The following is a 13,533-nucleotide window of genomic DNA, read 5'->3' on the forward strand; positions in this document are numbered from 1 at the left end:
TCGGCCAGAACTACTTGGGCTATATTCTTGCCATATCAAATAATGGGATTATTGACTGTCCCACACTTCCCTCCTCTCTCCTCCATTCATTAAAGGGCTGTTTCTTCCAGTTTCCCTACCAAACAAGTTTTCAATCAAAAACAAGTTCCCCTTATGTATATTCACATAGAACCTCCACAGTGTAAAAACTCCAGGAACACAAGATTTTTTTTAGGTAGTCTCCCTTTCAAATGGCTTAAAAGAGCTCTTGGAGCTCATCAGACTTAGCTTAGGGGAAGACTGGAAAGTATAGAAGTAGATCCAAATATATTTTTAAAAATGTATTATTTGATAAAAGATGATTCTAAATTTTGAGGGAAAAGATGAAGTATACAGGAGGTGGTGTTGGCTACAACTGTTAATCATCTGGAAAAAAGTTTAATCCCTATTTCATACCTTATATGTAAATAAATGCTAGATAGAAGAAATACTTAAATATGTTAAAAATAAATATATTAAAAGAGAATATAGTAAGTGAGGAAAGCTTTTTTTTTTGTATGACACAAAATCCAGAGCCATAAAAAATAGAATTACTTTAAAAATTTTTCAAATTTATGCATGGAAAAAAACATCCTAAACAACCTCATAAACAAAAGCAGGGAAAACACTGGCAAGTTACATCACATAGAAAACTAACTTTCCTACTTTGTAAATAGTTTTCACAAATCTGTGAAATTCATTTCAAATGTTAGAGAAATACTAACTAGAGAAATTATTCTAACTAGAGAAAAATTAGTCTAGTTAGAAATTATTTTTCTCTAGTTAGAAATTATTCTAACTAGAGAAAAAATTCTCTAACTAATTAGAGAAATACTAATTCATTTCAAATGTTAGAGAAATACTAACAACTCTGCAGAAAAATGGACAAAGAATATAAACAGAAATGTCATAGTACAAGAAAATATGTTCGATTTCACTTAAGATACAAGAAAAGTCTACTTATATACTTCTTAACAAAATGACAGGGATTAAAAGTTTGTTTATACACTGTTGTTAAAAAGGTAATGGAATGATCCCAGGGTTCTGGGATTGAGCCCCCGAATAGGGCTTCTTGCTCAGCAGGGAGCCTGCTTTTCCCTTTCCTCTCTCTGCCTGCAGTTCCCTCTGCTTGTGTTCTTTCTCCTGTCAAATAAATAAATAAAATCTTAAAGAAAAGAAGAGAAAAGCTGCCTTGCCTTTCTTTAAAAAAAAAAAAAGGTAATGGAAGATCAGGCATTCTTAAAACGGTGGGAGTATAATTTGGCACAACTTCTATGGAGGGCTACAATCTAGAAATAAGGATTAATTAGAATTAAATTAGCTTTTAAAAGGAATACTATCCAACTTTCAAAGAATGTCTGATTGGACTATGTTGTTCTAAGCTTTCTATTTCCTCTTAGTTTAGCCTGTTAGAGGAAATGTGAATACTTTTTGGAAGATGATAACATCACTTAGAACTCAAAATTATCTTTATAATATTTATTTATTTATAGGTATATAAATAAATATATGTTATATAAATTCATATAATGTTCCATAAAAAAATTAGAAACAAAACCAGAAAGCAAATCTGGGATACATGAAGGTAATATGATCAAAATCCAAGACAAATAATAAATTAGATATCACATAGGGAGTTATCAAACACATATTTAAAGGAACTATATTCAACATGTTTAAGGAAATGAAGGGCAAGAATGATAATTTAGGAAGATAAAAGAAGCTTTAAAAAGAATCAAATGAAAGGCACAGAACTGAAAAATAACTAAAACTGAACTCCATGGGTAGATCTACCAAAGATTAGAAACAGTTGGAGAATTAGTGAACTCTAAAAGACAAGTCAGAAGAAAATATCCAAGTTGAAACATAGGGAGGAAAAGGATAGAAGAGAAACCAGAAAGTATGTGTAATAACATCCCAACAACCTCTTAACATTAAAAGTGGGAATATTATCACAAGTTTGACTTTACGCAAGAATAAATAATCATAGGTTTTATGTACATTATTATTTTTCTTATACCATTTTCAATCAAGTAAAAATCTAGGTAAGGGCTTCTTCCCATTTTTAGGGCTTAGGTATTTTAAAAGAAACATCTAAGTATATCAAATATATTAAAAAGTACAAATTAGAGTGTTTAACTACTTACATTCCATATGCTGAGCTTACAGCAAGACTAGTAATCTGTTGGGGAGGCTCACCATCCACCCACACCAACTGAATAACAAGCTCTGCTTGATACCCTGGAGGCATCCGCACTGGTCGTGTCTTAACACTAAAAAAAGAGAAAAAAGTAGTTCTACCACATATAGTTTAAATAAGTGTGCTTATGCTTATCTTCAGAATTTACACAGAATCTTCCTACAGAAATATACAATACCAGGCACTGAGGGCAGTAAGTACATAGGTGGACAGCATCTTCTAGTTTTCTTAAAATAGACCAAACCACTTAAGATTGCTTAGTTTTTTCTTTAAGTAGCTTTTCAGTCATTCAAGTCCACAACTTCAAATGGCCTTCATCACTTCCTTTTTTTTATTTTTGAGGATAGTATTTTAAATTATTTTTATTATTTATTTTCTTACATAATATTTGTTACATATATGTAAGTTATAATGCATGACAATAAAAAAAAAAGACTATTAATCTACCACCCAACTTTAAGAGCTCAACAATGTCCAAGCAGGGACGTCTTGGTGGCTCAGTCAGTTAAGTGTCCAGTTCTTAATTTTGGCTCAGGTCATGATCCCAGGGTCATAGGATTGAGGCCCACATCAGACTCCATGCTCAGTAGGGAGTCTGCTTGAGATTCTCTCCCTCTGCCCCTCCCTCCTGCCCACTATCTCTCTAAAATAAATAAATAAATAAATCTTTAAGAAAAGTTGTTCAGCGTTTCCAAAACCTGAATTTCTGCTCATCCCTCTAAATTTGATTGACCTGCAGCCTTATCTATTCCAGTTAGTAACAACTTGTATCTTTCCAGTTGTTCAATTAAAAAACGTTAAAGTCATACTACTGTCCTTCTCTTGTACCTTACATCCACTCAATCATCAAATGCTGTTTGTGCCACCTTCAAAATACATCCAGAATCTGAGCACCTTTTAAAATGGATTTATTTAAATTCAATTAAATTAGCATATACTGTATTATTAGTTTCAGAGGTAGAATTTAGTCATTCATCAGTTGCATACAACACCCAGGGCTCATTACTTCAAGTCTGCTCCTTAATGCCCATCATCCAGTTACCCCATCCCCCCACCCACCTCCTCTCCAGCAACCTTCAGTTTATTTCCTATAGTTAAGAGTCTCTTATGGTTTGCCTCCCTCTCTGTTTTTGTCTTATTTTCTTTTTCCTTCCCTTCCCTTATGTTAATCTGTTTTGTTTCTTAAGTTCTACATATGAGTGAAATCATATGGCATTTGTCTTTCTCTGACTTATTTTGCTTAGCATAATACTCTCTAGTTCTATCCATGTTGTTGCAAATGGCAAGCTTTCATTCTTTTTGATGGCTGAATAATATTCCATTATATATATATATACTACATCCTTATCTAGCCATCAGTTGATGGATATATGGGTTCTTTCCATATTTAAATCTGAATTTCAAATAAACAATAAATAGGTTTTTGTTTTTGCTTTTTACTGTGTGTCACATGTAGTATCTAAGATATACTGATACTAAAAAATGTTTACTGTTTATCTGAAATTCAAATTTAAATGGGTATCCTGTATTTTTATTTGCTGAATCTGTCAGCCTTTAACATCATCTCTAGTTGGTGCAATAGCCTCTTTACTGGTCTCCTGGCTTCTCCCTTCCCTTGCATCTCAAAATCCATCTTCAACAAAGCCACAAAAGTGATCAATTTAAAATTTAAGTCTGATCATGTCTCCTTTCTATTCAAAACATTATAATGAGGCCCCATTTAATTAGGAATAAAAGCCAAGGCCCTTACAATGGCCTATATTGGCTATTACTCATCTGACTTCATCTCCTACTATCCTCCCCACTACGCCCCACCTTGTTCCTGTTCTCCCAGTTACACTGACATCCTTATATGTGGGGCACTTAATTTTTTTAATTTAATTTAGTTTAAATTAATTAACATATAGCATATTTAGTTTCAGAGGTAGAGTTCAGTGATTCATCAGTTGTAAATAACATACAGTGCTCATTACATCATGTCCCCTCCTTAATGCCCATTACCCAATTACCCTCCCTCCACCTCATCCCCTCCACCAACCCTCAGTTGGTTTCCTATGGTTAAGAGTCTCTTATGGTTGGGGCGCCTGGGTGGCTCAGTCCTTAAGCGTCTGCCTTTGGCTCAGGTCATGATCCCAGGGTCCTGGGATCGAGCCCCGCATCGGGCTCCCTGCTCAGCGGGAAGCCTGCTTCTCCCTCTCCCACTCCCCTTGCTTGTGTTCCCTCTCTCACTTTGTCTCTCTCTGTCAAATAAATAAAATCTTTAAAAAAAAAAAAAGTCTCTTATGCTTTGTCTCCCTCTCTGATTTTGTCTTACTTTATTTTTCCTCCCTTCCTCTATGCTCTTCTGTTTTGTTTCTTAAATTCCACATATGAATGAAATCATATAATTGTCTTTCTCTGATTGATTTATTTCACTTAGCATAAGACCCTCTAGGTCCATTCACATCATTGCAAATGGCAGGATTTCATTTTTTTGATGGCTGGGTAATATTCCATTGTGTGTGTGTGTGTGTACTGTATACACACACACACACACACACACACACCCCACACCTTCTTTATCCATTCATCTGTCAATGATATCTGGGCTCTTTCCATAGTTTGGCTATTGTGGACATTGCTGCTATAAACACTGGGGTGCACGTGCCCCTTCAAATTACTACATCTTCAGGGTAAATACCCAGTAGTGCAATTGCTGGGTCATAGAGTAGCTCTATTTTCAACTTTTTGAGGAACCTCCATACTGTTTTCTACAGTGGCTGTACCAGCTTGCATTCCCACCAACAGTGTAGGAGCGTTCCCCTTTCTCTGCATTCTCGCCAACATTTGTTGTCTCCTGACTTGTTCATTTTAGCCATTCTGACTGGTGGTATCTCATTGTGATTTTGATTTATTTCCCTGATGCTGAGTGATGTGGAGCCTTTTTTCATGTGTCTGTTGGCCTTTTAAATATCTTCTTTGGAGAAGCATCTGTTCATGTCTTCTGCCCATTTCTTGACTGGATTATTTGTTCTTTGGGTGTTGAGTTTGATAAGTTCTTTATAGATTTTGGGTACTAACCCTTTATCTGATAAAACATTTGCAAATATCTTCTCCCATTCTTTTGGTTGTCTTTTGGTTTTGTTGACTGTTTCCTTTGCTGTGCAAAAGATTTTTATCTTGATGAAGTCCCAATAGTTCATTTTTGCCTTTGTTTCCCTTGCCTTTGGAGATGTGTCTAGCAAGAAGTTGCTGTGGCCGAGGTCGAAGTGGTTGTTGCCTGTGTTCTCCTCTAGGATTTTGATGGATTCCTGTCTTACATTTAGGTCTTTCATCCATTTTGAGTCTATTTTTGTATATGGTGTAAGAGAATGGTCCAGTTTCATTCTTCTGCATGTGGCTGTCCAACCTTCCCAATACCATTTATTAAAGAGACTGTCTTTTTTCCATTGGATATTCTTTCCTGCTTTGTCAAAGATTAGTTGGCCATTGAGTTGAGGGTCCATTTCTGGGTTCCCTATTCTGTTCCATTGATCTTTGTGTCTGTTTTTGTGTCAGTACCATACTGTCTTGATGATTACAGCTTTGTAATAGAGCTTGAAGTCTGGAATTGTGATGCCACCAACTTTGGTTTTCCTTTTCAACAATCCTTTGGCTATTCGGGGTCTTTTCTGGTACCATACAAATTTTAGGATTATTTGTTCCAGCTCTGTGAAAAATGTTGATGGTATTTTGATAGGGATTGCATTGAATATAGATTGCTCTGGGAAACATGACATTTTAATAATATTTGTTCTTCCAGTCCATCAGCATGGAACGTTATATGTGAGGCACTTTAAAGCATTTGCTCTAGCTGTTCCCTCTGCCTGGAATGCTCTTCTACCAGATACATTTCAGCTAACTCCCTCGTCACTTTTTGTTTAAATCTCACCTTCTTCATAGCATTAGTTAAAAAGAAGAAAGAAATATTATTTTTGCAATATCCTAGCAATCATGAGAGAAATCCTTTTTTTTTTCTAACCAGGTATTCTTGTAGTAGATAGTAAATGTGGTTTTCTTTTTGATTCCAAGAAAACTGAAGAAATTCCCTAAACATACTTTTTCAATTGGGAGATACCAAGCAAGTGGCCAAGTTTCTGCCCTGCCATACATGTTCCCATTCTATTAAAACCATGTTTTTAGGATCCTTCTGGAAAGAAAATCTATGAATTTGTAATGAAGGACAAAAATCTTGTGCCACCTTCATGGATATTCAAAGAAAGACCACAGTACCCCTTGGTAGAGTGTAGGTCAATTGACAGCAACTTAATAAAAGAGAAGAACAATTTTATTTGACACAGTTTCAAAGTATTATATGACTAATATGTAAAATTGTTTCAAAATTTGGTAGCAACTCTTACTTGAGGCATGGGATACTGTCCTTTGTTCCTCCTTCACTAGCCACAGTGTTAGTGCTTCCGGAAAGACTCCTTGAAGAAGGAAGCTGGGATGAGAGATCTGGAAATGGAGGACTTGTTTCTGGTTCTGGGGTAATAATATCTTCAATATCATACTGAAGTCGTACCTCTAATGACTTAAAAAAAATCAAGTTTTAATTTAAGTCATAATAATAATCACATTAAAATTTCTGATAACTTTTTGGTAATTATTACTTTTTCAGTTTTAATTTATAGTAAAGTTGAAATATCCCAGATTGATTTAAATAGTGAAATACATGGAACATTCACTGGCATTCACAAAAAATGTAAAATATTTCTTAACTCTTCAGATTTATAAGAAAAATACCTACTAGCTGAGATAAAGTTTTTATATACTAAATACTCCTTTAAAGGTATAAATTACAACTCCATATATAATGAAATAAGAAATTGGTTATGGTTATTCCAGTGAAAGATAATAAATTGGATGTGTTTACATACACATACATAACAAATTATTATTTGTACAAGTTTTTTAGTTTAAAAAAAAATTCTACTTTGAATTTGAATTTAGTAAAGGTTTTCCAAAATAAATTCTAATTTTTGTTTCATTAGCTTAGCTCAATTTCATTAGCTTGGTTAGAATTGCTTAATTGAAAAACATATGATAAACTGTATTAAAATAAAAAGATGACCCAAACCTTTTTTTAATCTAAAAATGTTTACAAATTAAGTACTTGATGACTGCATTCAATACTTTAATTAAAATTGATTTTATAACAAACATTTGCTTTACAATGTAAAAATCAGCATTTTTAGAAATTCAATTAATTAACATATAGTATATTATAGTTTCAGAGGTAGAGTTCAGTGATTCATCAGTCTTATATAACACCCAGAGTTCATTATATCACATGCCCTCCTTAATGTCCATCACCTATTTTCCCCATACCCCCAACCCCTCCCCTCTTTACGCAAACCTGTTTGTTTCCTATGGTTAAGAGTCTCTTATGGTTTGTCTCTGATTTCATCTTGTTTTATTTTTCCCTCCCTTCCCCTATGCTCTTCTGTTTGTTTCTTAAATTCCACATATGAGTGAAATCATATGATTAAAAAAATCAGCATTTTTGAAGCTGAAAACAAATGTCATTATGGGGTAGTAATATAGCAATATTACCAAATTACTGTCATAATTGTATTAAAAACTAAAAAAATCTATAGTGACTGTAACAATTAGCAGTTATTGAGTGCTAACTATACCTAGACACAATGTTAATGATTTTATATAATCCTCATAAGAACCCTATGAAATTGGCATTATCATTTGTAATTTATTATTACTTTCCATTTTTCCATTTTATTTACACAGAAAATTATATGAGTGTATGAAACTTGGTCTTACCCAGACTCTACTATTGACTACTGGAGCCTTGTGACTTGCTCAGAGTCATGTAGCTATTTACTGGTAAAGCCAGAATTAAAATATAGGCTTATCTCACTCCAAAGATTGGGTGGGATTTTAACTCATATACTTTAACAGGGCAGTACTTAAATTTGCTGTTGAGGTAAAAACAGTTTTAGACAGGCCTTTAGTAGATAATCTTTATTTTCTGATAAAATGGTAAAATGGACTCAGTAGGGTAGGCCAATTATCTATAGATGCTTTAATTTTTATTTAATTTATCCTATGAGACCATAATTGAATAATTACTTGATGAGTTTAAAATTTAGATAAGGTACCCCATAATTATTTCCATCCTATAAAAATGTTGCTATCTAGAAAATTATTAAAAATAATCTTATTGTAGTTGAGAAATGATCACTTGTGGCAATTGACAAGAAAAAAATTTAATAAAGATATACAATAAAGCCTTCATTAATTTGACATTTATACATAAAGCAATGACTGTATAAATTCTATATACACATAATCCATTCTATTTAATAATACAAAGTTTTGGTAGAGAAATGTTTTTTTCATTTTAAGCCAAACTATTTTTCAATATGTTATACTAGGTAACAAGAATAATTCAAAATCCTATGAATTGGATTACTGGCCAAATACAGTAGTCTTGAAGGCTTAAAACCATACCAAACCCTAGGCAAAATCTATGATAATTGGTTTCTTTTAATAGCTTTAGCTGTAAGCATTAAATTTTAAAAAAACTTACCACTATTTCTGTTGTTATTTCATGTCTGCTGAATTTATAAATTATGACATATGCAGAAACTCCTGATACACAGAATATTCTGCTCTCTGGACACCAGTAAATCATCTGAATGGCATATGGATCTTCCTCTATAATTTCACATGTTGGTTTTCCTTCTCCCACCTTCTGTTTTTCAAACACTTTTGAAGTTTTTAGCTTGTACAGCATCTGCAGAGTTACTATAAGATATTGAAACATAGTTATCTTCTAATTTGAACTTAACTCTTAGATATTGTTGAAGCTTTTTCAATATATTTGTTAAAGCACTAAAATAAAACCCAAGTAGACAAAATAAATTACATGTTAACTAGGAAGCATTCAGTGTCATATACTCTTATCATTACAGTTTAGCTGGATGGAGATTCCAGAGAAAAATAAACATTTATTGCACATATACTATATACCAAAGAATTTGTAGGTCCTTTGTATGCATTGTCTCATGTAATCCTCAGAAAAGTCCCATGAAGTGAGTATTTTTATCCTCATTTATTGATGAAAACACTGTGGCTCAGAAAGGTTACAATGGAAATACTGAACCTAATTCTTTCTACAGTTTTCCCCTTTGATTGCTACATGAGAGATTGAAGCTATTCTTAGAGAGTTTACTCTTCTCAACAAATTTCTAGACAATCCTTAAAATGAGAAACATTTGTAATTTACTAGCTAGTAATATTGAGAGTCCAATAATCTGTAGTTATTTTAGAAAGAATCTTTTCCAAGTGGCTCTGTATTAGAAAAGGATCAGTTATAATTTTTAAAAACTCTGGGGATGGTGAATTGTTTTCAGGAATATTTATTTGGGGGAATATTTTTCCCTTATAGACCCTGATGATAACTATCCTATAAAAAAGTTCTGATTCTATAAAAGATCCTTAAGAGAATTTCTAAAAATCTGGGAATTGCTGTCAAAAATGCATAATCTGAAGCTAATCATGAGAAACGTCAGTCAAACCCAAATTGAAGATTCTACAAAAATAATTGGCCCAAGTCCTCAAAAATATCAATTTCATGAAATAAAGGCTCATAAACAATTCCAAATTGAGGAAAACTCAAAAGATGATAAATGCAATAAATAATCCTCGAATTTCTTTTATTATAAAAGATATTATTGGGACAATTGGTGAAAACTAAGTAAGACGTGGAGGTTAGATAATGTATTGCATCAGTATTAATCTCCTGATTTTGATAACTATAATTTGACTATGTAAAAGAATGTCTTGTTTGTAGGAAATATACAATGAAGTATTTTTAGGGCTGTAATGTAAGAAGAGATCACTGCAACTCACAAATGGTTACAAAAGCTATACATATATGTGAACATATGGAGAAGAGGGAGAGGGAGGAAGGTGGAAGAACAAATGTAGTATACACTGACATTTGGGGAACCTGGCTAAAAGTTATAGAACACTTCATGGTATTTTTTTGCAATTATTCTCTAAGTCTAAAATTATGTCAAACCGAAACATTTCGAAAATGGGTAAGGCATTAATTATACTAGGTGCTATAGCCTGCCTGCTAGGTCAGATGGGGTATCACTCCCATGATTATTTTATGTGACAGTAACAATGGTAAAAGGATATTGCAGACATAATTAAGGCCCCTAATTAGTTGACTTGGAGTTAGTCAACAGAGGTTATCCTTAATTGGGCTGACATAATCATAATTAAAAGAGGGACTGGTGCCCTCCCTGAGGTTAGAATGACACTCCCTTACCAGGCTTGAAGAAACAAGTTGCCATGAGTTATAATGCTACAAGAAAATTCTGCCAACTACCTGAGACTGAATGAGGACACTAAATCTCAAATGAAACAGCAGCCCTAGCCAAAACCTTGACTGCAGTCTCAGGCAACCCTAAGCAAAGAACCCAGCTAAATTGTACCCAAATTACTGACACACACAAACTGTGAGATAATATATAAGTACTGTTTTAAGCTGCTCAGTTGTGGTAATTTATTACTCAGCAAAGAAAACAAATACACATAAATAACAAACTCAGTTATTCAAACTCAGTAAAACCTTACTTCTGTACTGGACAGTATTCCTCAAAATTGGCAGACTAAGTGATATTTCTTCAATGACATCCACTAAATTGGAAATGCGTCCTTATAATTAGTTACAGTAAAAATGTTAAACATGTTGCAAACCTTAATCATTAGAATGTTAAAGTGTCTTCTCACATTTTAGAAGCTAAGGAGTGACTTTGAGGTGGTGTGAAAGGAACAATAATGTCACTATAAAATTGTGTTCTTGGAACAAAGTCAGATTTACAAGAAAAAGTTCATCCAAAGAAAATCTTTTGTCCTTTGGAATTTCTCCCTGAGTCATTGTTCTCTTGTGTGAGTTCAAAAAGGTGCCTCAAAATTCATGGTTTTACATATTTTAATCATTTTCTCTTGCTGATGGTTCACTCCACTGCTGAAAGAGTCTAGCTTACAGGCTAAGAGTATCACCAATATTCAACCTTCTTCCCTTTGCTTTTGTGTTTATCATGGTCTTACTCAGAAGCTGTTTACCTCTACAACTTCAACTATCACTTTTATGCTGCTTCTATATGACTGTCCATTTTTGACTGTTTTTCCTACCTGCTAGACACTTGGATTTTGTGGTGTGATTACAAAATTCAAACCTCTAGCACTCTCTTGTATTCCTCATTTCCAAAAGAGTTACCCATATCTTGCTGGTTACCCATCCTCAGAAACTGAGTCATTGCTCACTTACTGTTGTCCTCCTATTCCTGACTACTAAAATCTTAACTATCTTCTAAAACTCACATTAAATATTACCCCATCAAAATACCCTTTCTGGATCTACCTGGTTCAAACAAATCTCAAATTTCTGGTAACAAACAGAATTTGAGTTATATTACATTTAGATTTCTTATTATACTGTTTGCCTTCTATTCATATATGTGCATTTCTTTATCTGATTTAGTAAATATAAGTTTTATGAAGGGTATATATGGATATAATCAAGTCTGAAATATCTTTGCATGCCCTTCAACACTGAAAAGACTACCTTATTCCTTAAATTATATAATTTTCAAACATCTTAAAAGAATTTTACATTTATCAAATCATTTCTTTTGATTCATACAAGGCTTGGTAGACAAGTAGAAAAGTGGACTAGTGAGATTAAAAAAAAAACTTCTCCAGGACAAGAGCTAGAGGTAAAGGAAATTCCTTCAACTGACTTAATCTGACAAAGTTTGGTACTTTTTTCAACATACCTTACTTTTTGTAAATATAATGGGTTACTGATAGTGAATTCAGTCCAGTTTATATTATAAAGGAAAAGTATAGTAGAGATAGTACTTTAAACTTATTTAACATAGGAAATGGATTTTTATAACATAGCCATATTATGCATGCTAAAAATGTATCTGAAATATTAGTTGTCCAGACTAAAAAGTGGTGATGGCTCTGAGTAAATATTAACCAAGTATTTTCTGTTATAGAACAAGAGACTTAAAACTTACTTGCAGAAGCATCCCAAAATTTTATTGATCCGTCTGCATGACTAGATAAAAAATACATTAGCATTAATTACAGTAAATTTAAAAAATCATAATCATTCTAAATGTATAAAAACTTGAGTTATTGCTAAAATTTGATTAAAAACCCCATTCTAATGAGAGCTCATATATGCTAAACCATTTCCAAGCTCATGGTTGTGGTTTACTTTTTAAACAATGCACTAAAATCTAGATTTAAAAAAGAACAATAGATTTTACTGTAAGAAGATTTTATGTTGAATAGAGAACAATGAAAACTGGCTTGAATGAACAATATATTTTTATATAAAATTGTTTACTCTCAATAAAAAATACCTGATTTAATTTGGTTACATTAAAATAATTTTGAAGTCAATATCATAGTGAAATTAAAGTTAAGCTTCAAAATATAAAAAGCAAATCCTTAAAGTTATCTAGAGTTGTATCATTATTTGGCAATAACATAATGGTAATTCTATAATATCTAATCTAGAAATAAAAAGGATAGAATAATTCCAACATTTTATTAGTTCAGCTTTAACCTGACACCAAAACCAAAAAAGAAAATTACAAAACCTTATTCCTCAAGCACAGGTATAAACATTGTCAATAAAATATTAGCAAATCAAATAAAAAACATAGAAAGGATAATAAATCATGACTAAGTTGCAGTTCATCCTAGGAATGCAAGAGTAGTTAAACATTAAAAAAATCAATCACCATATTGTTATTCATCATACTGACAGATTAAAGAAGAAAAACCATATGATCATCTCAATAAAAACAAAAAAAGCATTTGTTTCTAACTTTGGCTATTGTGAATAATGCTTCTATGAGCATTCATGTACAAGTTTTGTATATACCTAAAAGTGGAAGTGCTTGGGGGTTATATGATAATTGTTTAGCTTTTTGAGAAATTGCCAAACCATTTTCCTTATCAGCCTCACCATTTTACATTCCCACTAGCAATGTATGTAGTTCTAATTGATCTATATCCTTGTCAACACTTGTTATTTTCCTCTTTAAAAAAATTTTAGCCATCCTAGTGGGTATGAAGTGGTACACATAATTGTGGCTTTGATTTTCAGTTCCCCAATGACTAATGATGTTAAGCATATTTTCATGTGCTTGTTACCCATTTTGTAGACTTTTTTGAAAAAGTCTACACAAGTTCTTTGCTCACTTAAAAGTGTTTGTCTTTCTATTGTTAAGGTCTAA

General features: G+C 32.7%; 1 protein-coding gene across 1 annotated transcript in view; it reads right to left on the minus strand.

The window, feature by feature from the left end:
* STXBP5L (syntaxin binding protein 5 like) overlaps positions 1-13,533 on the minus strand; it is a 428,660-nt gene that overhangs the window by 111,870 nt on the left and 303,257 nt on the right. Inside the window, exons 15-18 of the mRNA XM_035000065.1 lie at positions 12,301-12,341; positions 8,787-9,004; positions 6,598-6,770; positions 2,166-2,291 (exon numbers count right to left, since the gene is read on the minus strand). Of these exons, the coding sequence (XP_034855956.1) occupies positions 2,166-2,291; positions 6,598-6,770; positions 8,787-9,004; positions 12,301-12,341 (558 nt within the window). The remainder of the gene's footprint in view (positions 1-2,165; positions 2,292-6,597; positions 6,771-8,786; positions 9,005-12,300; positions 12,342-13,533) is intronic.

The sequence above is a fragment of the Mirounga leonina genome, unplaced genomic scaffold (assembly GCF_011800145.1).
Source record: "Mirounga leonina isolate KUSES-001 unplaced genomic scaffold, KU_Mleo_1.0 Mir_115, whole genome shotgun sequence".
NCBI lineage: Eukaryota > Metazoa > Chordata > Mammalia > Carnivora > Phocidae > Mirounga > Mirounga leonina.